We start from the raw sequence: 25,973 nt of genomic DNA, 5'->3' as shown, positions 1-25,973 counted from the left end.
GAACTCCAGCAGAAGAAGGAAGTGTACAGAATGTGGCAAAGGGGACAGGCCACTTGGGAGGAATATAGGGATGCAACAAGGAAGGCTAAGGCCTATTTGGGATTAAACCTGGCAAGGAATGTTGAGAGCGACAAGAAGGGGTTCTTCAAATACATCAATAGCAAAAGGAAGGCTAGGGAAAAAGTGGGCCTACTGCTGAGTGGGGTGGGTGCCCTGGTGATGAAGGATACAGAGAAGGCAGAGTTGCTGAATGCCTTCTTTGCTTCAGTCTTCACTGAGAAGGCCAGTCCTCAGGAATTCCAGACCCTGGGGCCAAGAGAGGGAGGCTGGAGGAGGAAGGCTGGAGAAAGGAAGACTCTCCCTTGGTCAAGGAAGATTGGGTTAGGGATCACTTAAGCAAACTGGGCACCCACAAGTCCGTGGTCCCTGATGGGATGCACCCACGAGTGCTGAGGGAGCTGGCAGATGTCATTGCAAGGCCACTCTCCATCATCTTTGAAAGGATAGGGAGATCAGGAGAGGTGCCTGTGGCCTGGAAGAAAGCCAGTGCCCCTGCAGCCTTCCAAAAGGGCAAGAAGGAGGAGCCAGGGAACTGCAGGCCTGTCAGCCTTCCCTCCATCCCGGGAAAGGTGATGGAGCCCCTCCTCCTGGATGCCATCTCTAAGCATGTGGAGGACAAGAAGGTGACTGGGAGTAGTCAGCGTGGATTCACCCAAGGGAAATCATGCTTGACCAATCTGCTAGCCTTCTCAGATGGAATGACCGGCTGGGTAGATGAGGGCAGAGCAGAGGATGTTGTCTCCCTGGACTTGAGCAAGGCTTTTGACGCTGTCTGCCATCCCCTCCTCAAAGGCGAGCTCAGGAGGCGTGGGTTGTATGAGTGGACGGTGAGGTGGATTGAGAAGTGGCTAGATGGCCGAGCTCCGAGGGTTGTGGTCAGTGGTGCAAAGTCTGGTTGGATGCTGGTCACTAGGCTTGTATCCCAGGGGTCAGTACTGGGGCCAGCACTGTTCAGCTTTTCGCTAATGACCTGGAGGAAGGGACAGAGTGCACCCTCAGCAAGTTGGCTGGTGATACTAAACTGGGAGGAGTGGCTGACACACCAGAGGGCTGTGCTGCCATTGAGAGGGACCTGGACAGGCTGGAGAGTTGGGCGGAGAGGAACCTCCTGAAGTTCAACAAAGGCAAGTGCAGGGTCCTGCACCTGGGGAGGAATAACCCCATGCAGCAGGACAGGCTGGGGGTTGACCTGCTGGAAAGCAGCTCTGGAGAGAAGGTCCTGGGAGTGCTGGTGGACAGCAAGTGAAGCATGAGGCAGCGGTGTGCCCTGGTGGCCAAGAAGGCCAATGGTCTCCTGGGGTGCATTAGGCAGAGTGTTGCCAGCAGGTGGAGGGAGGTGATCCTGCCCCTCTCCTCAGCCCTGGGGAGGCCTCTCCTGGAGTACTGCGTCCAGTTCTGGGCTCACCAGTGTATGAGAGACATGGCGCTACTGGAGCGAGTCCAGAGAAGGCCTACAAAGATGATGAGGGGACTGGAGCATCTCTTATATGAGGAAAGGCTGCGAGAGCTGGGCCCGTTCAACCTGGAGAAGAGAAGACTGAGGGGGGGATCTGATCAATGCATATAAATATCTGAAGGGAAGGTGTCAAGAGGATGGGGCCAGACTCTTTTGAGCGGTGCCCAGCGATAGGATGAGAGGCGATGGGCACAAACTGAAACACAGGAAGTTCTGTCTGAACATGAGGAAAAGCTTTTTTATTGTGAGGGTGCCTGAGCACTGGCACAAGTTGCCCAGAGAGGTTGTGGAGTCTCCTTGCCTGGAGATATTCAAAAGCTGTCTGGACACAATCCTGTGCAACGTGCTGTAGGTGACCCTGCATGAGCAGGGCGGTTGGACTAGATGATCTCTGGAGGTCCCTTCCAACCTCAACGATTCTGTGTTGCTGTGTAGTCCCCAGCAACATAAAACTGCAACTGTGGCTCTTCTGGAGACGTGCACCTAGTGCCTTGCATACATCCACTGCGGGTTTGCATTGGCACAGCAGACCCAGTGAAGGAGTCCAAGGAGATGAAGCTGTAAGTCTCCTTTGTCAGGCATGTGATAATAAAGAAAATCAAGCTCGCATAGCTGTAAGATATTATCAAAATAATGAATACTGGGAACAGTTTGAACGACCGACTAGGTCTAGGACAGACTGTTTAGGGGCACCTATGCTTTTTCCTCTAGCAGCAGTGAAAGCCTCTTCTCTGGCACTCCTTCCCTCTCCTCTTGCTCATGGAGTTCATACCTCCTTCATGTCAATAACTGGCATTGGCAAGATGCCAATGCCAAACCCAGAAGAGAAAACAAAATTCATGTGTCTGAGAAAGCTCACTTTTATGGAGGGCTGCCAGATGAAATCTATTTAATAGAGCTGCATTATCCAGGAGCCAGAAGGAAGACTGGAAATTCTGACCTGAACTAAAAGGCTTCTTTCCCTTGCAGACTGGGTGAGATCTATGTGTAAATACTTGAGGAATTGAAAGGACTGAAGATCTGTGTCCCCAAGGCTTGCTTTCTTGGAAGAAACCAGGTAGCAAATCTGCAATCAAAACTAAGAGCCGGCTGCAATGCTGCTGAAAATAAAGCAAAGCAAACACCAAAAAAGGAACATGCTTAAAAAAAAAAAAAAACTAGCCTAGCTTCAAGAGGAAAGGCTATATTATACTCTAAACAATGAAAAATATATTAGGCTGTCAGAGTGTCTTACGAGTGCAATTTGTGTTGGAGCACAGATATACTCTTGGCAAATACTAATCTTAACCTGTAAAAACTTGTTGTAAAAACAAAAGGCAGGACACCAAAGCTGATTCCCCTGATCACTTTGCAGCTGCAGCACTGGGGCATTAGAAGATGAAGTGATAGAACAGGACTCTAAATATCCATGTCTTCAGGAGAAAGCAGCTCAAGAGTTTCCACCCAACCCTTGCTCCTTTCTGTTCTAACCTGACACGCTTTAGCTTATCAACCCTCGGTTGTGTAGCTACAACTGCTTGTGGAGTTATGCCACAGAAATGATTCCATTTAAAGACAGCCTTCTGAGATAAGACACAACTGACCAGCAGTGTTCAGACCTGTGGTCTGTCGAACACAGGGCTAAATAAGATAGAAGCCTTCCCTTCACCTTCACTTCAAAGCCAAAAGAAACACTTTAGGTAAGACAAGTTCATTTGAATTATTTTATTTATCTGTGATGAGGAGGGTGGGAACTTTAGCTGATACTGCCAGCAAAGAAAACATAACATGTAAGTAGATCTAAAAGCAGCAGTAGGGATTGAATTTAGATCTCTTCCCTTCTCTTTCAGCATCTAAACCCAAGGATCATTCTTTCCTTGAGTATTATGTGCTGACTTTTGCCTTTGGCACAATGGTTTCCCTGTGACTTTCTTCTCTATTATCCAATGTGTTTTCCTTGACTCTGACATTTGGAACCTGATGAAAGAGCAGAAGAACTTGAGTGCTGACAGCAAAAAACTGATTCAGACAGGTGAGAATGCCCTCAAGCTTGTGCTAAAGCCAAGAGAACACTTCTTGAGCCCTGAAGGAGCTATCAAGGAGTCATACTACAGCATTCCTATGCGTGCAGTCTGCATCAGTGATGAGTAGCAAGAGCAGTTGAGAACTAGCATCCTTGTCAGGGAACAGCAAGAGCAGGGCTATTCTACAAAGGAAGGCAAGCCAGGAGCTGAGGTTGACCACAGCTCTGTCAGTCACCTCACAGATCAGGGTGCAGCCCTACAGCATCTAAGCAGGGGAACACAGCACAGCCTGCAGCAGATTCCACTGAAAGTCCACTCACCATCAGAAAAAGGCCAGGTAATGATTCACAACTGAAGTCAATGTAGGAAAGCTAATCAACAATTCAGGAACCAGGACTAAGCATAGGTACACCTACAGCATAGGTCAGAGAAGGCCTAGAATGCCTAGGTCTGAGCCTAAATGAAGCTCCTGGGTGAATGACAATGTTTGCATGGATGGAGATCTCAGGTGAGGCTGGTAAGAGCAATTGAAGCTATCAGTGCACTCAGGACCCTGAGAGCAGCTTCCCTTCCCATCAAGGTGTGTCCCACACTTAACAAAAGTCTGGACTTTTTGACAATCCTCCTCTTAGATACCACATCATGCAAAATCAGAAAGGTATCTAAAAGGTATCTTTCCTACATGCACTTGTACTCACATTTTGCTTGCATCTGCATAATTGAATGTGTGGATTCAGCAAGTACTCAAAGCTCCAGACCTGTCATCTGTGCCATTTTTGGCCTCTTAAATGAGTCACAAAATATTGGTGCTTATTCTGATAATAATAACATATTCAGAGCTTGTTCTGCTCTGAATATAGCAGAGCTAGACAGTCTAGATGGATGATCTTTGTGCCAAAGGGAGAAAGACAGACTTTCATTTTTACCCTCCCTAATTTTACTGCAGTATTCAGTACTGTTGCCATGCTATTATTTCATTTCAAAGAGGTGGCTGGGTACCAATGTGGTCTGTTACAAGGGAGGGGTATACCCAGCGAGTCATACTGGAAAACTGCATGTCCATTTCTTGATCCCTTAAATGCAGGTACTCATACCTATTTTCAACAGCTGTATGCAGCCTTCAGGTGTGCTGGTCAGATGCCATAGATTCAAGATCATACTGCTGATGAGGTGCAACTCCTTCTGTTCCTCATTGAATGCAATGGTACGAAGACTACCAGAGTGCCTCCATGTTAGATTTGCTCACGTGTGGAAGACAGCTAGCTGAAATCAAACTCTAAAGAGATTACTTTCCTATGCTTGTTACCATATTGAGGAGAGATCTGCAGCCTAATGCAGTCTCCTTGTAGAAAACACTTCCGTGGTGTCAGTCACTCTACATCTGTTTCAGAGTGATGCTGATATCCTCAGTAATACCTAAGTTCTCATACAGTAGCCTGTTTTACTTTCTTTCCAAGATAGACTCCAAATGATGACTTGGCCTCAGCTATTCATCCTTCATATTTCACTTCAGCTACAGAAATGCAGTACACCTGGGTATAAAGCTGCTTGTGCTTAGGAAATGCCAGCTGATGAAGAATAGTAGCATGTTGTCTCTGCTACCAGAAGCTTGTCAAATTTGTCCTCTGTTGTCTGCACTGGTTTCCTGTGCTGTGCCAAATCATCTCTGAGGAAGTGGCTCTTTATCTTCAAGGTAAACCATTGTCTGAGCCTGAGTTATTTAAAAGATTGACAACAGTTCTGGAATGAAGATTCTTTAGTCATCAGTTACAAAGGGAGTTACTGTATTACAGTTACAGCTTCTCTAGACAGGAGATGGAGCTTTTTCATGGCCTAGAACCAAAGAGCTCAATGATCTTCTCTCCACAGACCTCTTCTGCTACATTGCAAAACATGCTTCCTTCATTGCTTGTTTTAAGGTAAACACATAGCAACATTTGTGTACTTTTATACGTAAGTATATGAAGAACAGAACACTGCTGCACCTGCATCTCTCCCAGGCGAAGAGAGAGGTAAATGGGTGGCAGGTGATAGCTGTGTTGCTGGCAGCACTACTGTCAGGATGCTCAGATTCTGGTGCATCAAGCAGGGTATAAAAATCCACATAAGACAGAAAGGAAGGCATGATATAGCTCAGAATAAAGACTATATGTCTGTTATTGATAATCTAGCAGGAGGCATAAGACAACATATTTGATGTGAACATGACCTTGAACTGAGAAGCATAATAGTGCCACTAAGGAAATGAGAAAAGATGAGGACCTAGGAATGTGAAACGGCTTCCTTCTGCGAAGTACCTACAGGAAGAGCCTTGAGGTGCTCTTTACATACTGTAAAACATAGTTTGTCCCCCTACAAGCCCATGTTCATAACTGCACTGGTCTATTTCTATTGGTGTCTCTGCCCCTCGCACTTGCTTCTGACATACCACTTTCCAGTTGTGTTAGGGCTGTAGAGACAGCCCTGCTGGAGACAGCGTTTGAAGTTGGCACCGTTAACTTTTTGTTGCATTTCCACTGACATCTAAAAGGTGGCAGGTGGAGGACTTTCTGTAGGATCTCCAGCATCACAGATTAACGTGCTGTGGAGAATGGAGACTTCTGCTACATGACCAGTGAGCTCAAACAAGCGCCTTACTCCCTGTGGTAGAAGCTGCAGCAATGTATTGACAGTCGTGGGCTTGGGAGCTTAGCTGCGAGTTTGTTATTTACATTAACAGCCTTGGTGCCAGTGGGTCGCATTCATCCTGGCTTGCTGGCTTACACAGCTTAGGGTGGCTACTGCCTGTGCCTCTTACAGCACAAGAGGCATTAAACTGTTGGCCTCTCAGGAAAGGCAGCTAGTGGAAGGAGAGAGACAATTGCTGGCCCACCAGCTTTGGAGCAAACTCCAGCTCCTGGAGGGTGAGGACAAAGGCTGCCCATGGGCTTGATCCAGGGGTGTCCCGAGGGATCCTACGCATCCTGGGGTGTGTCAGCTGCACACGGAGCAGCGGAGCCCTTGGGGGAGTCCCAGGGATCCTGTGTGTCCTGGGGTGCATCGGCCGCGCATGGAGCAGCAGGGCCCTTTGGGCGCGGGTGAGGGGAAGCAGACTCTAAGCAGAAGTCTCCGAAAGGGGATACAGAGCACGACGCCCGCAGCCCCCCACTTAGGGCTCGGCCTGGCTGGCGCCAGCAGGGCGCTGCGCGGGCGAGGGGCCTGGCCCGGCGCAAAGGGCCCGGCCCGCGCGGGGGGAGGTGGCAGCAGCGTCCCCTCCCCCGCGGGGCTGCGCCGCGCCCCCTGGGCAGCGCCCCCAGCTCCTCCCCGCTCACTAGCTCGCCTCTGAGCTCCTCCTCCCGTTTCCGCTAGCAGGAGGTGGTGCTGTGTCCTGCCGTGCAGTGGCAGCTCCCCCAGGACTCGGCCCCATCCGGCCCGGCTCGGCTCAGGGAGGGGCGGGTGAGTGCGGGCGCTGCGAGGTGAGTAGAGCAGGCGGGATAGTTGTGGAGACTTCCTGGCCTGGGGAACTGGAAGAAGCGGGACGGCGAGGGGGGAAGTCGGTACGGGGCCTGGGTGCTGTGGGACGCCGGCGGTACGGGGCCGGGGGACCCGGCCTGGCGGTGGAGGCGCCGGGGAGCGGCGAGATCCCAGCGGGCGGGAGGAGGCTGTGAGTGGGTAAGGGTGACTCGCAGGGGTGAAGAGCTATGTGGTGAAAACCCTTTGCTCTCCTCTCCTCTCCTCTCCCCCGCCCCGGGTCAGTGGCTCTGCAATTTTTGCGGAAATGGGAAAGTTAGTTGAGAGGGAAGGGTGTGTGTGCACAGTCCTGCTCTGAGCTAGAGAACTTGTGTTGTCCCGTGGGAAGAGATGGCTTCATCCACGGGTTTCTCCCCACTATTGAGGGAAAATGTGCCTGAAATAGTACTGTGTTGCTTGTTTGCAGGAGAGGAGTTTTTCTTTCTTCTCCTCTCCCATTCTGCCCATAACTGCAGCACAGTGCAGAGGTAGGGACCTGAGCTGAGCCTTGGGCAGGTGGGAGTGGGGAGAAGCCCCTGCAGAGGGTAGGGCACAAGCGAGGCTGCAGAAGCGAGGTCCAGGTGGCTGGGGGGAAACTGTAGCTCAAGGAGGGTGATTAGAGGAGAAGTGCCTGGGCTGGTGATGGGGCAGACCCTCATAAGCTGCCTGCAGAGGTGTGCTAGCAGATCCTGGCTTTCCCTTTCTTATGTAATACTTGACTCCAGCTCTTCCTCTTTTTCTAGTCAAGCTTTTGGAAACTTTTCTTGCTGAATCTTGGGTGCTTGCCTGTCACCCTGATTCTGGTGGGAGGTGGGAGCTCCAGTATGAGCTTTGCCTCTTCAAAAGGTCTTCAGCTCAGGGAATGTCAGATGGGCAGAGAAGAGGATCTGTAGTATGAGGATGGTGTGTAGGGGAAGAGCTAGACTGCAAAGGTGAATAAAGCTGCATTGCCTGACTTAGCCCTTTTATCAACTCTTTTGTTCTGTGCTTTTATTCTGTGTAGTTTTGTGGTTTGAACCACAGGACTAGGAATGGGAACACCTGAATTTCCTACCTGACTCTGTATTGGACTTATTTTAAGACTTTGGGTGAGTCTCCTGGGACTTGACTGGGACGAGGTTGGGTATTCTCCAGAACAGCCATGGCAGTTGTATCTTTCAGCTTGTTTGTGCTCTGTTATTCCCAGATGGACCTAAACTTTACCTTCACCATGTGGATGGGTGAAGACTTAACATATTACTGTAGCTAAGATCTTAGTTGCAGATGCCACAGATAGATTTAGAGGTTTATTTGATCAGTTGATAGCTGAAGTTCTTTATAGCCAGTGAATATAATTACTGCTGAAGAAATAAATTGAGAAGAGTTAATATCAGCATCGAATGAAAGGCCAAACTTAGTAATCAAAATACTTAATTTTTTTTCAAATGATATCTTGTGAACATGGTGGGTGTGTGGTTGATAATACCGAGGATTAATAAAAGAGCTAAGAGGGGAAAAAAAGTTGCTTGTCATAGTTCTATGCTCTTTGCTTCCATTTTATGTTTTCCTGAGTTCTAGGAATGAAAGCTGATGGAGCTAATGTAGCTTTTGTCTCCAGATCTTTCACTTTCCTATTTGGAGATCTGTGCTGTTCAAATTACAATCCCTACAAACAAGGCCTTTTCTATTATGGGGATGGGGAGTTTATGGCAATTTTGGTTTTGGGCATCTGCGCTTTCTTTAAAACTAAATGTTTTTGATTGATAAAACTGCATAAGAAGACCTTGGGGTCAAAGTATAACTCACGCAGCATCATTTGCATGATTCAGGCAAAGTTCAGAAGTTAAAATGATCATGCTCATCTCCCTTGAGGAGGGTAGAGGGTTAATTTTGAAAGCTAATGACCATCTTTGTGAATGTCGGTGTTATCTTAAGCATTGTGATTATTACAACAGAAAATATTTATCAATTAGAGATGCATGTTCAACAGTCCTTGCTTTCCTTGCTATTTTTAAATTATTTTCTTCCAAAGCAGCCCAAAACTTCAGCTTGTTCATGAGAGTGTTTCCAATACAGTTGTGTGTTTTCAGTGTGTTAGCCCCTCCCCTGCCCAGTACTGAAACCAAAATATTGTACTAAAAAAAGTAAAGCATGGGAACAGTATAAAATAGCAAAGCAATGTTAAGGCTGCAGCACTGACTGGAAGAGTTACTTTAACATTTAAAATGCGTGTGAAATTGTAGCAAAGTTTCTACTAGAGAATCCAGGACTTTGACTCACAATGTTGCTCTGTGAGACATGCCATGTGGTTTGTTGGGCCTTGATCACAAGAGATTGCTTGTTTTAGAAACAGTATGCTAATGTTTCTGCTGCATTTAGATTTGACAAGGGAAACCCCATTTCATTTTTATCATATTTCAGTGTTGTGCTATTTGCAAGTGACCAATGCCCCATTAATTTTCTATATTGCAAGAATGTTGCTAAATTTAGATGCATAAAAAGAGATGAGAAATCTTGACAAAATCTAAACATAAGCCAACAGTATGCTCTGGAAGCAAAGGCGGCCAACAATATTCAGGGCTATATTAACAGGACTAGAGCTTGTATATAGAGGGAAGTGATTTTTCTCTGTTTACTTAGCACTTTTTAGACAAAATCTAGAATACTGCATCCAATTTTCTGCCCTCCAGTACAAGAAAGACATTGATAAACTGGAGCTAGTTCAGTGGAAGGCCACCAAGATGGTCAGGGGGCTGAAGCACCTGTCCTATGTTGGGGTAAGCCCAGCTGCTCCGTAAGGAATGGGGAGCTGGAAGCCGAATGTGGTAACTTGGCCAGCAAGGCAGCCACCCCACCAGCCAAGGCTCAGTCCTGTTGTACCTGAGTGAAGTGAGTGAGGCAGACCCAGGATGGCAGCCAGGGCCAACTGAGAGTCCAGATCCCCAGTTCATAGTGACAAGGCAGGCCCAAGATCAACGTGGCAAGTCAATCAGCAAGTCAGGGTCAGGTCCAGTGATGGTAACAAGGGTCAGACACAGTCCAGTGCAAGTCCATAGTAATGAGACAGGACTGAGGTCAAGCTGGGAAGTCATTCTGCAAGTCAGGGTCTGGATCAGCGGGGCCAATGGCCAGATACAGGCATGACTGTGACAGAGCTGGAGATAGACATGGCTACGACATAGCTCAGGCAGGGACTGAGCCCATAGGCAGAGGTATGGGTAGAGGCCTCAAGTGAAGCTGATCAGGGCTATTAAGGCCTTGTAATGTACTCAGAGCCCTGACACACTATGAGGTGAGGCTGAGGGAATGGGCTTGTTCAGCCTGAAGAAGGGATGGCTTTGAGGAGACCTAATAGTAGCCTTCAAATACCTGAGAGGAATTTATCAAGAGGACAGAAACGGGCTCTGTACAGCGGTGCATGGGGGCAGGATGAGGGACAACAAATAAGTTGAAACAAGTGGTTCAACCTAGATATAAGGAAAAACTTTTTTGCCATGAGGGCAGTTAAGTGTTGGAACAGGTTGCCCAGAGAGGTTGTGTAGTCTCTGTCCTCGCAGGTTTTCAAAACCTGACTGAATAAAGCCCTGAGCCCTGGGCAGAGTCCTGTTCTGACTTCACAGCTGACCCTGTGTTGAGCAGAAGCTGAACTAGATGTCCTCCTGGAGCATGCTGCAACCTGAATTCTCTGACTGAAAGAGCAAACAGAAGTTTGGGCTGAGAAGGAAAGAGCTGCTTACATGTGAACTGAGGCAGTAGTTGTAATTAGCACAGATGAGAAACAGAAAGGTTTTAGGGTGCTGAGATGTGTTCCTAAGATATTTAATAAAGGAATTTTTAAAATTTAATTTAAAAATGTCCTCACTGTGGTAAGGGTGTGTGCTGGAAAGGTGTTAGACGACTGAAGAATCTTTTTATTTGAAAAATTACTTTCTTTTGGGGAGCACCAATGTACAAAGCAGTTTTTTAGGGTAAAGTCACTTAAAGATGCTTTCTGGAAAAGATCAATTGTGATGTGACTGTTATGGACCTGAGGGTCCAGCCAACCCTGCCCATGGCCAGCATATGAGAATATGAGTGGATCAGAAATTGATCATTGCCCTTTCCTCTCTGCCTAACACTGCAATTGTGATAAAGCAGGAATGTGTTGAGAAACTGGAGAGAACAGGAGACCTGCATGGATGAACGAGGAGCTCCTGACAAAACTCAAACATAAGCAGGAAGTATACAGAAGGTGGAAGCTGTAGCTACCTTCTGAACGCTCTTTCTGCTACTCCTTGCAGCCTCTCTTAGGTGAAACTCAAACTGCTGGTTGTCAGTGCTATGTTTCCTGGAAAAAGACCATCACCTCAGTCTTGTGGCTCACTTCCTCTGCTTTTGTAGTGTCCTTTCTGTGCTATTTTTAATGAGGCAGGACATTGGTCTCCACTGAAAGATATTAGATGCTTTCCTCGTTGCACAGGTGTTTGTGGGAAAGTCATGAAGTGTCTCCATGAGAAAAAGTCTATCGCTTTGGTTAGATGGTACTAGTCTCAAACTGTCTTTCAGCCCCTCCCTTGCCTTTCCTTCTCAGCCTGCTTTGGAAAACACTTCATATTCAGATTATATTAAACCGTTTTTGCTGTTACTCTGAGCACTTGCATTCCCTGCTGTCAAAAATAAACCTTGAGGGCTGGAGTTTGTAGCTTACAGCATGTCCTTGGGCAAAGCACTGCTGCCTTTGCCCTGACTGCAAGCAAAGTAGAACAGAGTGCATCTAAATTCACATAGCAGAAAACACATATAGGAAATGTGGCATCCCCAATGCATGATGAACTCCATTTTGATAACAATGGGATGTATTAGACTGTCAAACCGCTAGTCGCGGAAGGGTGAAAAATTCTAGTGTTGAAGAACTTTTGGAACCAAGCATTTAAAACAGATAGACATGTTCTAGGGAGTTCCAGGGAAATAAGGCAGACTAAATCATAAGTGTTTGTAGCTCCAGTAACTTTATTTGGACAAAAGAATTAATTCAGCTTACTATTTCTTTTCAGTGAAGTGAATATGATACATATTACAATAACTCTGAAGTAATAACAGCAGTTTAAAAGATTTGAAGCTTGTGTTGGTCTTTATTTCAAAATGTACAGTAGGAATATTTTTATTTTTTTAAGTTCTTTTGAAAACATTTTTTGCTTTGGCTGTCATAGCCTTTCTAGTGCAAACTCTGTCATGCTGTTCTAATGCCTGATATTTTTGAAGGTGGAAATGACTAATACGTAGGGAGTTTATTTTCATGATCCCTGTAGTTAAAAATGCAAAAAAGGAAACAAACTGCATTAACTAGTGAAAAGCCAATTATATTTCTGAGGCCGAGCCACTACGTATCTCTAGGACCAGCTTAACAGTGGGAACTGAGGTTGGGTTTTTGCACTGATATTGTTAAGGTAGAACTGCCTTTGCTGTGGGCAGTCTTTACTGATTTCTAATTGGTTGGGCTGGTCTGTGGATTCTCATAATAAGGATATGATAGGATATATCAGCTTCATGCAGGCATAGAACCATGAGAGCTATATTAACCTTATGGGGCATGTCGGGAGGAGGAGACAGGGCTAGATTGAAGAAGGAACTCAAGAGGGCATAAGTGAAATTGCAGGAGTCTTGTGAAGGCAGTAGGCTAAGGGAGCGGAAGTCTGCAGCCATCCCCTGGGAGGAAAGACTGAAAAGGAAGGATGAGGTGGTACAGTGAACAGAGGAAGAGAAGCTGAAGTCTGAGGATCCTAGCAAGTCTGAGGATCACAAGCTCAAAGCTTGTGACTCTGTGCTGGAGAAGTGGGATCAATTTAAATCCTAGAGAGCAGAGGGCTCCTTGACCTTTCCTGTATTTGATGTCATTCAAGTTCACTTCTAATTAAAGTCATTTGACCTGGAGGATTGAGGGAGGCAGGGCTTGAAGTTGAAGGACTCCTGAGTATAGGATACTGGTGACATGGACTCTTTGGAAAGACAATGTTGTGACAAGGCTGTCATTCTGAATGATACAGTTTGTGTCAGAAATTTGCACTGCTCTTTAAAACCTTCAATTAATCACTTCTGTAGCCGAATTCATTTGGAAATTAGAAGTGAGACACCCTTACATACTCTACTGTTACTAACCTCAGCTCTTAGTCTTTTGCAATGTAATAGTGAATGCTGTCTCCTGAAGGGGGATATGGCAGTATGGCGATAAACACTGATTTTTATGGTGTTTGCAGCCATCCTCGGAACTCATGTTGAGCACATGCAAGGAGATTTTCTATTTGAATTTTCTAATTTTTTAAGTAATTGAAGAATGTTTTTGAAAGCATTTTTTTTTCCTGCATGGCCTAGTCACTATTTTTTACCCCAGCTCTACATATATCAGTTCAGAGTAAGGTGGCTCTGCCTGGGATGTTCAGCTAGCTTTGTTTTGAAGAGTTCTGTATATCAAAATCAAATTTGCTTTGCATTTTATGTTGAGAATGTAATCTTATGTGAATGAAGGATGCTGCTCTAACTTTTTGAGGAAAGTGCAGCTGAAGTCATGGAGGATTGAATGCAACATGCTAAGAATGTCCAACATGTTTCCTCATTAGCTTGAAGATAGTACTCTTTATTTTCCCCACATGTATATAAATATATATAATATCAGGAAAATGGGATAATGGCTCTGGCAATTTAAGAGACCTTTACTAACAAGCTGTCCAGAATACATCTCCTTGTGAAATAAACTAAATGGCTGGCTTAAAAGCCTATAAAGGAAACCTTCCAAATATAAATAGTTTAAAGTGGTGCTGTTTCTTATGGCAAAGTATTCAGATGGATCCCTTCAGTGCTGCTCTGCTGTCTCTCAGAGTTTTGTCAAGTTAACAGTGGCTGTGAGTGTTAAAGAGGCTCTGATGATCTGTTTGCCAGAAACAGGGAAAGTGACAGAACAGGCAAGAATCTTGCGGAATCTTGCATTTCATAGCACCTAGGATGCTTTTGATAGCAACAGAGGCAGCTAGAGGGAGTATATGAATCCTGTAGATACCTATTGCCTAGCTATTTGGTGACATAAAAGAGAAAAAGCAAAGTGAAGAACTGCAACTCTGGAAAAAAATTTCAGCTTATTCCCTTCAGAGGTGCTTGAGATGGAGGAGGGGCTTGGCATTACACTGTGAAGCTGTTCCTGCTTTATGTTGGTAGTGGGGAAGACCTAGAATAATATTTCAAATGAATGCAGTTATAGGTTAGGATAAGAAAGTCCTGGTAAGAGTAATTGTTGGAACCACTGGTCCATAATGAGGGATATGAAAGAGAGGAAGAGACTTTACTGTGAATAGGGGTTGTTTGGGAGTGTTGTCTATTCCAAATATACAAGACAAAGTGAAAAGGACTGTGAAACAGAAGGGATCTACTGTGGAGAAACAGGAGGAGGATATGAGAACAGACACAGATTTTTTTTAAATCCCCACACCCATGTAAATTCATCTGCGTGGTTTTGAATTTTTGAAATTCCACCTTGTCCTACCCTTTCCTGGCAGGATGTTTACCATAAAATATATCCCAAGAGTTATATAAGAGACTTTGCCTTTTTGAGGCTATTCTCAAGACATCTTTCTCAAAGAAGTCTTTCCTAAACAGTTTAATTCATCTTCTTTGAGTTCTTTCTCTTTCTTGCTCTTAGGCTTTCCTTTTCTCTCTCTACTAGTTGGAGTTTCCTACTCTCCAGGGACCCTTAAGCAATATCTATTATGTATTGCTTTCTTTTAAGAAAGCAAAAAGTTTAGCTCGCGTCTAAGCATAGCCTGGTTTTCCCAACTATGTAGTCTCCATCTTCCATTCTTCCTTTTCGTTCCCCTCTCCTCTTTGAAGAGCTGAGGAAGTTCATGAATGTACTTAATAGAACTGGGCATCCTGTTTTGGTGTGTGTAGTTCCCCCCACACCCCTGCTTTTACAGTAAACCACCATAGGGGAAACAAAACTGTAGCTCAAGTCATTAGACTTGCAGCTGTTTTTTAAAGGGCTTTAAGAAGAAATGCTGCTAAGTTTGCAGGAATCTACACCTTTCTTCCCTCTTTAGAAAAGTGTTTCGCTCCTTTTTAAAAAAAAAAAAAAAAAGAAGACTTCAAAGTCACTTCTCAAACTCTCCTCAAGCACTTGTCTCTTCTGGCAGTGCTAAAGCATTACTGTTAAGAGGCACTCATGAGAGGTTATATTCTTTGCTCTATGTTCTTCTGAAGTCAATAGAAGACAGCTGTCGGGCTCTTACGGCTTGAATCACTAGATAGGCCTGTTACTGTTTGAGAGAGATGCTAGTGGACAGAGATGTAGCTTTTATTTTGATTAATAAAAGGCACTTGTCCCATTTTCAGGTGCAAAATAACCCCACAGCAATCTCAAAGCTGTCAAGTGACAGCCAAAGTAGGTGCTTACCTAGTGCTGATGGCATTGGTCCCCAGGCATCCATTTAAAAAACAAAACAAGCTTTGCTTGCCCTTGGGACATGATTTGAGGAGCTGAAAGATGTGTATGCTTTATTTTAGAGGACAGATGTAGTGATGCACCTAATAGTTGTAAGGAAATAAGTGCTTACATAGCATTGAGCTTTCTAGAAGAGAAAAGAGCTACATTTTATTTTTCTGTTTCCCCCCACCCCTGGTTACAAGAATCCTGGCTTGAAAGGCAGCCCTATCTCCTGGCCTCCTTCTGCTCTGAACAGTGGGTTAGATGGGTTGCCTGACTGTTGAGTACAGTTTCCCACTCTTTTAGACAACTGGGTGAAACACATGAGTTTCTGAAGGGCTCATGGGATGTCTGTTCCTTTCATCATCGTTTGTTACAACAGCCTGTACATACCTGAGGCCTGTAGTAAATCCAGGGGGGGCATGAGCTCAGCTTGTGAATTGTTTCCTCACCAACTTGTGTTCAGCTCTGCTGGAAGATTCTTGTTTCTTTGTTATCAGCGTTTGCCTTGATCTGCAGCAAAAGCTCCTCCAGGCTCAAGAACACTGCATTCCTATGAGCAAGAAGTCGAGCAAAGAGGACAGGAGACCTGCATGGATGAACGAGGAGCTCCTGACAAAACTCAAACATAAGCAGGAAGTATACAGAAGGTGGAAGCAGGGGCAGGTAACCTGGGAGGAATATAGGAAAGTTATCATAGTATGCCTGGACACAACGAGGAATACCAAAGCCCATTTGGAATTAAATCTGGCAAGGGATGTCAAGGACAGAAAGATGGGGTTCTATAAGTACATAAAGAGAAGAAAGACTAGGGGAAATGTGGGCCCACTCCTGAATGGGGCAGGGGCCCTGGCAGCAGAAGACAAAGAGAAGGCAGAGATACTGAATGCCTTCTTTGCCCCGGTCTTTACTGGTAAGACTGGTCTTCAGGAATCCCTGCCTGGCTCCGGAGAGCAGGAAGAAAGTCTGGAGAAAGGAAGACTCTCCCTTGGTCAAGGAAGATTGGGTTAGGGATCACTTAAGCAAACTGGGCACCCACAAGTCCGTGGTCCCTGATGGGATGCACCCACGAGTGCTGAGGGAGCTGGCAGATGTCATTGCAAGGCCACTCTCCATCATCTTTGAAAGGATAGGGAGATCAGGAGAGGTGCCTGTGGCCTGGAAGAAAGCCAGTGCCCCTGCAGCCTTCCAAAAGGGCAAGAAGGAGGAGCCAGGGAACTGCAGGCCTGTCAGCCTTCCCTCCATCCCGGGAAAGGTGATGGAGCCCCTCCTCCTGGATGCCATCTCTAAGCATGTGGAGGACAAGAAGGTGACTGGGAGTAGTCAGCGTGGATTCACCCAAGGGAAATCATGCTTGACCAATCTGCTAGCCTTCTCAGATGGAATGACCGGCTGGGTAGATGAGGGCAGAGCAGAGGATGTTGTCTCCCTGGACTTGAGCAAGGCTTTTGACGCTGTCTGCCATCCCCTCCTCAAAGGCGAGCTCAGGAGGCGTGGGTTGTATGAGTGGACGGTGAGGTGGATTGAGAAGTGGCTAGATGGCCGAGCTCCGAGGGTTGTGGTCAGTGGTGCAAAGTCTGGTTGGATGCTGGTCACTAGGCTTGTATCCCAGGGGTCAGTACTGGGGCCAGCACTGTTCAGCTTTTCGCTAATGACCTGGAGGAAGGGACAGAGTGCACCCTCAGCAAGTTGGCTGGTGATACTAAACTGGGAGGAGTGGCTGACACACCAGAGGGCTGTGCTGCCATTGAGAGGGACCTGGACAGGCTGGAGAGTTGGGCGGAGAGGAACCTCCTGAAGTTCAACAAAGGCAAGTGCAGGGTCCTGCACCTGGGGAGGAATAACCCCATGCAGCAGGACAGGCTGGGGGTTGACCTGCTGGAAAGCAGCTCTGGAGAGAAGGTCCTGGGAGTGCTGGTGGACAGCAAGTGAAGCATGAGGCAGCGGTGTGCCCTGGTGGCCAAGAAGGCCAATGGTCTCCTGGGGTGCATTAGGCAGAGTGTTGCCAGCAGGTGGAGGGAGGTGATCCTGCCCCTCTCCTCAGCCCTGGGGGGGCCTCTCCTGGAGTACTGCGTCCAGTTCTGGGCTCACCAGTGTATGAGAGACATGGCGCTACTGGAGCGAGTCCAGAGAAGGCCTACAAAGATGATGAGGGGACTGGAGCATCTCTTATATGAGGAAAGGCTGCGAGAGCTGGGCCCGTTCAACCTGGAGAAGAGAAGACTGAGGGGGGGATCTGATCAATGCATATAAATATCTGAAGGGAAGGTGTCAAGAGGATGGGGCCAGACTCTTTTGAGCGGTGCCCAGCGATAGGATGAGAGGCGATGGGCACAAACTGAAACACAGGAAGTTCTGTCTGAACATGAGGAAAAGCTTTTTTATTGTGAGGGTGCCTGAGCACTGGCACAAGTTGCCCAGAGAGGTTGTGGAGTCTCCTTGCCTGGAGATATTCAAAAGCTGTCTGGACACAATCCTGTGCAACGTGCTGTAGGTGACCCTGCATGAGCAGGGCGGTTGGACTAGATGATCTCTGGAGGTCCCTTCCAACCTCAATCATTCTGTTATTTGTTTAACAGTTTTCTTCAAGCTTTTGCTTTTGGTTTTCCTTTATTAATTTTACTATATGAGTCTGGCTTACACTCATTGCCTTGATGAGGAAATGTATCTCTGATGTGACTAGGATTACTACTTGTGTGTTGGATTACATGGCTGGAAGGGCACCTTTTGGAGCAGTATTTCTGCATATGCTGCACATCATGCTACACGGATGACTGGCTTGCATCACTGCTGAATGAAGTTGATCTTCAAATGAAGATAACAGCATACTGGATTGTGGCATCAGTTTGTCTTGAGTGGCTAACACCTACTCAGTTAAAGTGTGGAGAACTTGGATTATTTCATTCTGTACTTTTTTTTTGGGGGGGTAAGCCACATTCAACTTCTGTATGATTAGTTCAGCTGCTGAAATAAAGTTATCCCTTGTATATCTAGGGAAGTGCCTGCATGTGCTTGAAGCACGTATGCCTGCCATCAGGGATTAGCCTGGTGTTCATGCGGTATTAGTTCACTTTGTAGAAGGTGCATAGAAGTGATATGTGTGATCACTTGAGGAGTACATGTGCTTTAGAAGGTACCGTAAGTAGACTGTGTGAACTGTGAAATCAGCAAGACCTTCTCTTGACTGCCAGCACAAAGGTTAATTAAGGGTAGATTAGTTCTTAAAGCTGAATGTGAAAAGATTAAAGATGAAAGCATCTAGTTAGCTTCTTGCTCACTGTTTGGAATGAGGTGATAGTTGACCTTTCAAAATGCCATTCTCAAAACTAGGTTTTCTAATCTGCCTTTTAAAAAATGCCTTACATTAGAAATCTGAAAATATTTTAAAAACTTTATTATTTTCTCATAGGTGTGCTTGAGTACTTTTGATGCCCTCTAGACTCTGGAAATACTATTTCAGAATTTTGCACATGATACAGTTATGCAGACAGCGGGAAATTTTTCATTAAAAAAATAATGGAAACATTTATATTGAATGAGTTTTGTAACGGCTTGTTAATAAAGACCTCATAGGTTTTATATACAGCTGCAATAATTTTCATGGGATTTTAAACATTGGTGATGGCACTGAGCACTCCTCAGTTGGCTAGAAGAAGTCCTGGTCTCACTCTTGCCACTTAGCTATTTTTGCAGTATCCTTCTAGTGTTGGGTAGGTGCTGATATAACCCTCGAAGTATCCGTATGAGTTGGAGGAAGTGGAAGACGTACAGTTGAGGTTTTTCATGTTATTTGGTTGTTTTGGTTTTGTTTTGTGTTTTTTTTCACTACTGCAGTTTTGTTGTATTAGAAGCAAAGGTAAGACTGATCAGAAAGTGGGGCTAGTGCAGGAGAGTTCGACAGGAGAGGTCTTGCTTAATTTCGGTTCTTGGTGCTGTGCAGTTACTCAGATATCTTGGTGGTAATAGTGGACCTAAACACAAAGGGGAAGAAGCATTGGATTTTTCTGACTAGTATATCTGATTTTGACACACAAGGGTCTGTTTTTCCTTTAATCTCTGTCTTCCCCTTAGTATCTCTGAGTCTGTTTTACCTATTGCCATTATCTGAGTTCCTGTCCAAAAAAAAATCAGTGTATTATGCTCATAGAGCCCAGGCTACTTAGACTTATTCCTTTTGTTCAGAAGCAGGTGGGACTTGGCATCACTTTGTTTCCTTTTTTTCCTGAAACCCTCCCTTCTGTCTTCTTGAGGGAAGTATGCTTGTGATGGAAGGTGGGTCCAGAAGGTAGCAAAATTCATTTTTGTCTTCCTCATCCCTTCAGGTTTTGTCCGGGAGTTTTCCACTGGCATACATAAAAACACTGCAGGTGAGTAGGATCTCTGCGAAGGATATTTAGAATCTGATCTTTAGCTGTGCTCCCACTGATATTAAAAGGAGCAGAGTTGGGCCAACACAGAGCACTTATGAAAACTTCTTGTAATATGGTGGTGGTGTGGTTTTTTTTTTTATTATTTTTTTATTTTTTTTGCCAAAAATGCTGAGAGTCCAGAGTAAGGTTGTTATTGGTGGAGATGTCTCCAAGCAGTGCCGGAGGTACCGAAGGAGGTGTAATGGAGAAGGATATTAGTTCTATCCTTTATGTACAAATATTGTTCTACCTCTGTTTTCTTACCTGTCTCTGACATTTGGAGGGGAAGGAAGGGCTCTATCATCATTGCTACTGATGTTAAGTATATGGGGTACTTGTATTTGACCATGTAAGTTTTGTCCACTTTTGCAAGCATACATCTATAAAGAGGCTTTGAAAAATGTGCCAGACTTGGAGGGACCCACTGTTACCCTCATGTTTGGTGTCCTAGTGCAGCTGTGGGAATGGAATGCGAGGCTGGCGCTTCATTTCTTTGCACTCCCTACCTATTCAGGGGTTTGGCCTCAGCTAACAAGTGAGTAGAAAACGTGTCACTGCTTTTCTTTCAGTGCTCCTCAGACATAGTAGAGGAAGCAGCTTCCTGACTGTCAGAGAAAGGAAGACAAGGAACCACCTTTTTGATTAACAGCCACGTGTGCTGCCAAAGGCAGTAAGGGATGCAGCTTGATAGGCTCTACAAACAGGAGCATCAGAGCAATAATAGGTCAGTCATCAGCTTGACTTGCCAAGCAACACTGCATATTTTTGTGCTGCTTGTATAAAATTTGTAAAGACAACGGCAGGCAAGTAACATCTGCTGTTGTATGTTTTGAGTGATCAGTGAGTTACAGCAAGCCACAGCTGCAGAAGCGTTTAGAGTTCAGGCTGCAAGAGTGATATGATGAAAGCCTGAAAGCATGGATGAAAATTAATTTTGTCATTATGTATCAGTGAAGTAGAGGGAAAAATCTCTTCCTTGCAATTGGAAAGGTAAGGAAAATGTTAGGTGAAGTTAAGAAAAGGAAATGTTGAAACTTTCCTTTACTGTTGTGTAAATCAACTAGAAAAATCTTACAGGTGATGACATACAAACGTAATGATGCCCTCTCAGAGATATGGCACAAATAAATTGACCTTGGAAAGTTGTTCATGGAAGGGAGAACTGAGAAAGAAAACAAGCAGGATTATTGGACGCTAAAGCAGTAGGTCTAACTGCTACAGAAAATCTTATTGTGGGATCTGATTATTTCTGTGAAAAAATTACTAATAAGGTATATAATAAGATGTATACAACTAGCTTAAAAAATCCCTACCTGTGCTATTGGGAATAAATAGCTTCTCGAACATCTTGTTGCAAGACAGAGAGTGAAGAGAGAGAGAGGGAGTGTTAGGCATTGATATAGGTGTCATCCATTTTGCAGTATATGAGACAATGTTACAGTATATAAGATAAAGAACATATAAAATCTCAAGCTGTAGATTTTAAGGCAGATATAAAGAGCCTGAGTTTAGGCATAAAATGTCTCTCCTGTAAGGCTGTTGTGTATTGATATCTTGTAATGATTGTTTGGATTATTTTTGCATGTGTACCGTGCTCTGAATCACACTGAAAGGTACTCTGTTGATTCCTGTGTTCTCAGAAAAGTTGGACTCTTAGGCGATGGAGCACACCAGTGAAAAGATACTTGGGGAAGCCTGAAATGGTCAGTTTTTGGCACAAGGGTTTTCTTAATGACTCTCCTTATGCTGCTTGAAACGATTGTTGCATTGTGATCTTTCTCATTTTGTTTCCACCCCTTTAAAATCTGATACTACAGAAATTAATGTAACATTAGGTATGATGTTCCAACTGGCTAATGTTATGAAAGTGAGAATTCCCATAGCAGCCTTAACTGTGCCCCAGGAAAAGAATTCGCACCAAGTGACTGTCTTAAGTTACACAATCATGTATCACCGGGCACGGGGATGTAGTATTTGGCAAATATTTACATTACAAAACTGGTCTAAGTTCATGGCAGTGTAGAAATGTCATATGCTAGTTATGCTAAATGATCATATTACACTGGTAAATGGGCATAAGCTTGGTTCCCAGAATGCTGATCTGTGAATCACATCATTGAGGAGTAGAAAAGAATGCACATCCATCAGAGAGAGCAAGAAAACAAATAGCATATTTCTCACATTTTTCTTATATGCACAGCAATATGTAGTGTTCTTCCCTTTCTATTAGTTTCTGAAATCAGTTTTACAGCAGATTGAAAAATTGGTGTCCCCTCTCTAAGGCAGGCCCAGAAATTACCTCACTTTCTTTCTTAGCATGCTGATCAGTGTTAGTTATGGGACTTCAGAAACTCCCTTACTGTAATTCAAGGATTTTCTTTTCAAAGGTGTCCATTTCTACTAAGAAGATAAGACTTTGTCATGCTGAGCAGAATGGGAAGTGTGCTTTTTACTCTGAAAAATACTTGTATTTGCACATATTAAAGGGTTTTAAATAATTGAATTTCTAATATCTGCACATTATATTGATTGATAAAATAAGGTGATTGAATGCCTTGCTAGCTTGTGATGTTAAAATGCACACAGAAGTCGAGTGAAATATTCTTTTTTATCGTTCAAAATTAAATGTCGTGTTTTGCAAAACTTACTGTAGGAAACTGCTCAGTGGAAAAGTCACACTTAGTTGGTTAGTAGAGATGGTCTTCAGTTATAGCTTAAAAACACCACTTCTTGGGTTCTGATTTTTTTTAAACTTAAGTAAAGCAATGTGAGCTGAATGTGTTCTTACTGTTGTGCAGTGGAACCAAAAAGGATGTTTAAGAAGCTTTGTGATGGTATGCTTTTGGCAGACAGCCATTTCAAATGAGATGGACACTTAAACATTTAAAATTCACTATTCAATGCATTCTATTATATGTTCAAGGGTACTGTGTTAGCAGGCATGGTAAGATTGTACTATGTCTTACTCATCCAATAGAGCGTGGGATCTCCTTGGGTGACCTTGGATAAGTCATCCCCTTTCCCCATATTTAAATTGGGGCGGTTGTTTTTCATTTACCTAGCTTGTTGTGGACTATAAGCAGATTTATTTCTCCCAAAGTCTTTGTACCGCACTGAGCTAAGTGGGGTGCAGAGAGGAGGGTGTGGTAAGTACTGTACAAAAACAAACTGCACAGTTTGATCCAAAATGAGATCAGACAAGCAAGGTGAGCAAGAGAGGTATGAGAACAAATTTTGTTAACCTATTTGGTTGTCTTACAGTTACAGAAACAACTTGATGACCTGGGTTATGTAAGAGATCATTATTTATAAAAAGAATGTAATCTACCTTAGTGTTCCACAGTCGAGCTAACATTTTATTTATGTCTGATTTAGATAACTTCTTGACATAGGTCTCTCTCTTTGTCAGATGAAGATATTGCTTGGCCACTTAAATGGTTAAGGTTAGATCAAGGTATTCAGGAACATTATTAAAAGTCCTGATAGGATAGCTTGAAGAAAGGAAAATCCCACTCGGCAACAGCCTTGGGATTGGCCATTTGCTAGGTCAAGGTAATTTCATTTACAAGGATCTCGGTTTTAAACTGGATTCCAAGGCCTCAAGGCAGAATTGTAAATGATGCAGTCCTGCAAGCTCCTGAGAAATATGATATAGCTAAGCTTTAATATGCCATAAACTTAAACCTCAGAGTAGGAAAGCACCCCACTGGTAAAAGATAAATTAGTTATGGAGGAAGGAAAATATTTTATCCCAGAAGTATTGATAGAGTTAATCATCAGCTTTTCTCAGGTTGCTTTAACCTAGAATTCTTGCCTTATCGTTAATTACTTTCAAAAGTTCTCCTTGGTGCCACAGTCATCAAGAAAACATGTTTTCTTATTACTTCTGCTCCATTGGAATATCAGATGTGTGGCATACTCCCACAGGTCAATTTTTATTTTAATTTTTTTAATATGGAGAAGAATTTTCATTTGAGTCTGAAGTGACACATACATGCAAAGGAAAATAAATCTCCTGCTAATGAGTCATTAGGTCAGGCTGTCTCTTATTTGTCTGTCAGGTGAAAGAGAATGCAGAGAGCAGTGTGATTACTGACAGAGCATTGTTCTCTGGTCTTCCTTAGCTTGTTTTTCCTCATTGTCACAAAGCTGCTGCAGAGCTGTGGTGCCTGGATACGTTCCATACAGCAGTTCTCCAGCAGAGCTGTCTCTGAAAGCAATCGGGTACTTCTCTCTATGGTATGATCTCGTCCATGGTATGTGTTTTGTTGCATGCAGCATGTTTTCTGCATCTCATGAAATGGAGAGGCCTCACTTTTTATACTGATGGGTATATTTGTTCATATGCTAGCCTACTGGAGAGCTGTGAACCAAATTTAATCTGTTAAAATAATGTTTTTCAATCTTTCTATTCACAGTCCTTAAACATTTTGTGCTGAAGGGGTAGCTCCCTGTACAGTCAAATCAAACCACTTTGAACTCCAATTTTGAGTTGTGTTTAAAATCCTTACCTGACTGTTCACTGTTGACCCTGCACTGTTCATGCTGCTCATGTTATGGAAATAATTCGACCCTGGGTTTCCTAGGAGCAGAGAGTCTCACATATGTCTAGCAGTGAATTTGATTATTTATTTAAATGACGGTACCGCAAAGCAACAGCTTGAGCTGGATGCCTTGGGAGAGGGACCCTGAACAAAGAAATTCTGCAGCAATTATACTCCTTACAGTCAAATTTCCCTGCCTGCTAGTGACAGTCTCTTCCAATCTTCTTTCCTGAGTTGGTGGTCTCTTTCCTTTTGATTGGTTCATGTCTACGTCCCGGGACAGTTGCTATGTTCTTGCTTCATAGTGTCTTCTCTTATCCGAAGGTTAACCGTTACCTCTGCCCATTGTGTTCTGTATCTTTGAGGGCTGGTTCTAGCTGGTTTTGCAGTCACATCCTCAGCAATGTCTCTCGAGTTCATTTACAATTCAGTCCTGTGGCCTGCAGGCTTCATCTACTTTGGGCAGTAGTGCTAAGCTGGGCTAGAGCTAAATTAGCTCCCTTTTCTAACACTCAGCTCCAGAGAAACTTTGCTTGTTAGGTGCAGTTATTTTAAGGAACAAATAAAATGATTTATTAGGGTGTGAAAGCTTACATTGTTAAAGAAATCATCAGTAGATTCTTTGTGCTATTTGCACTTTCCTTCACATAAAATTATCATCTTAATTTTCCCACAACAGTTTCCTTTGATGTAGGAGTGAAATTAGGCCAGTCTGTGGCTCCATAGGTGGAAATACATGGACATAAGTGGAAATTTCAGGAGCTGCGCAACTTTACTGGCTTGTAGTTTTGATCTCTTCTGCCTCGTTTTCAGGGGTAGCTCTGTTGCTCAGCAGAAGCATTTGTAGTATCACAGAGGTTAGAGATGGAGAAGGAGGGAAAACATTAAATTTCCCAGCCATCAGCAGAGCTAATATCAAATTGTTTCCTATTAGTGTGCTTCCTGGCACTTCATCTGATTCAGTTGCTGAAAATTTCCAGACAGCTGGATTTTCCCCCAAGCAGGGGAAGTTTTTTCTTGATGGACACTGTATTGGTTTTGTGTAGGGTATCATTATGGATTGTAGAAGTTGTTGCCAAGGTAGGTGCTTGGGCTGACAGTTCAGCACATTTGGAAGAAGCTGGGCATATATGTAAGTAACAAGACTAGTCATTTCTGTCCCCTCTATTATGCTAAGTAAACTCTCTTCCCTTTGTGTTTCTACCTTTGAAGTACAGTTGTTATCTTGTATTCAGCCCTGTGGTGCTCTTTACTAAACTGTGCTATTCAGCTGTTTTATCTTTCCCAGCTTGCCAGTTCCTTCACCACTTGACCTATATGATCAAGTGTGACATGGGAATTAGTTGACCCAATACTGTATAAGTTTTCCCGTTCTGAAGTCCTCACTGCAGGAATGTTTAAGAAGGATAATAAAGGAATTAGGAAACAAATGGTTAGTTAGTCAGGATCTGGTGTGCAAGATCTGAGGACATGAGATAATGCAGTAGCATTAGCAAGAAAAGCATCATATGAATGCACTTTGACTATATAGTGCTCAGGATGTAAGAGATGGAAAGCCTATTTTATTTCCTCTAATTTGCCCTCACT

At 44.2% G+C, this 25,973-nt stretch overlaps 2 protein-coding genes across 30 annotated transcripts in view; both read left to right on the top strand.

Annotated features, from left to right (window-relative positions):
- The window catches only part of TEAD4 (TEA domain transcription factor 4), a 71,598-nt gene extending 68,855 nt beyond the window's left edge, over positions 1 to 2,743 (top strand). For both annotated transcript variants that reach the window (XM_068955030.1, XM_068955021.1), the window contains exon 12: positions 2,486 to 2,743. In XM_068955030.1, coding sequence (XP_068811131.1) covers positions 2,486 to 2,494 — 9 coding nt within the window. In that variant the 3' untranslated portion in view covers positions 2,495 to 2,743. The remainder of the gene's footprint in view (positions 1 to 2,485) is intronic.
- A 4,081-nt stretch (positions 2,744 to 6,824) lies between these two features.
- The window catches only part of TSPAN9 (tetraspanin 9), a 202,254-nt gene continuing 183,105 nt past the window's right edge, over positions 6,825 to 25,973 (top strand). For 4 of the 28 annotated variants that reach the window (XM_068954764.1, XM_068954746.1, XM_068954819.1 and 1 more), the window contains exons 1-2: positions 6,836 to 6,974; positions 19,756 to 19,800. Coding sequence is in view for 1 of the 28 variants with exons in the window: in XM_068954741.1 (XP_068810842.1) it covers positions 16,320 to 17,231 (912 nt within the window). In the remaining 27 variants the exon portion in view is untranslated. Of the gene's footprint in view, positions 7,171 to 8,011; positions 8,097 to 15,933; positions 17,413 to 19,755; positions 19,801 to 20,411; positions 20,567 to 21,482; positions 21,546 to 23,966; positions 24,099 to 25,973 lie in introns of those variants that run through there. The other 24 variants (XM_068954807.1, XM_068954839.1, XM_068954790.1 and 21 more) reach the window with 21 other exon arrangements.

The sequence above is a fragment of the Struthio camelus genome, chromosome 1, assembly GCF_040807025.1.
Source record: "Struthio camelus isolate bStrCam1 chromosome 1, bStrCam1.hap1, whole genome shotgun sequence".
In the NCBI taxonomy this organism is placed as follows: Eukaryota; Metazoa; Chordata; class Aves; order Struthioniformes; family Struthionidae; genus Struthio; species Struthio camelus.
This window is presented reverse-complemented; position numbering and strand designations above follow the sequence as displayed.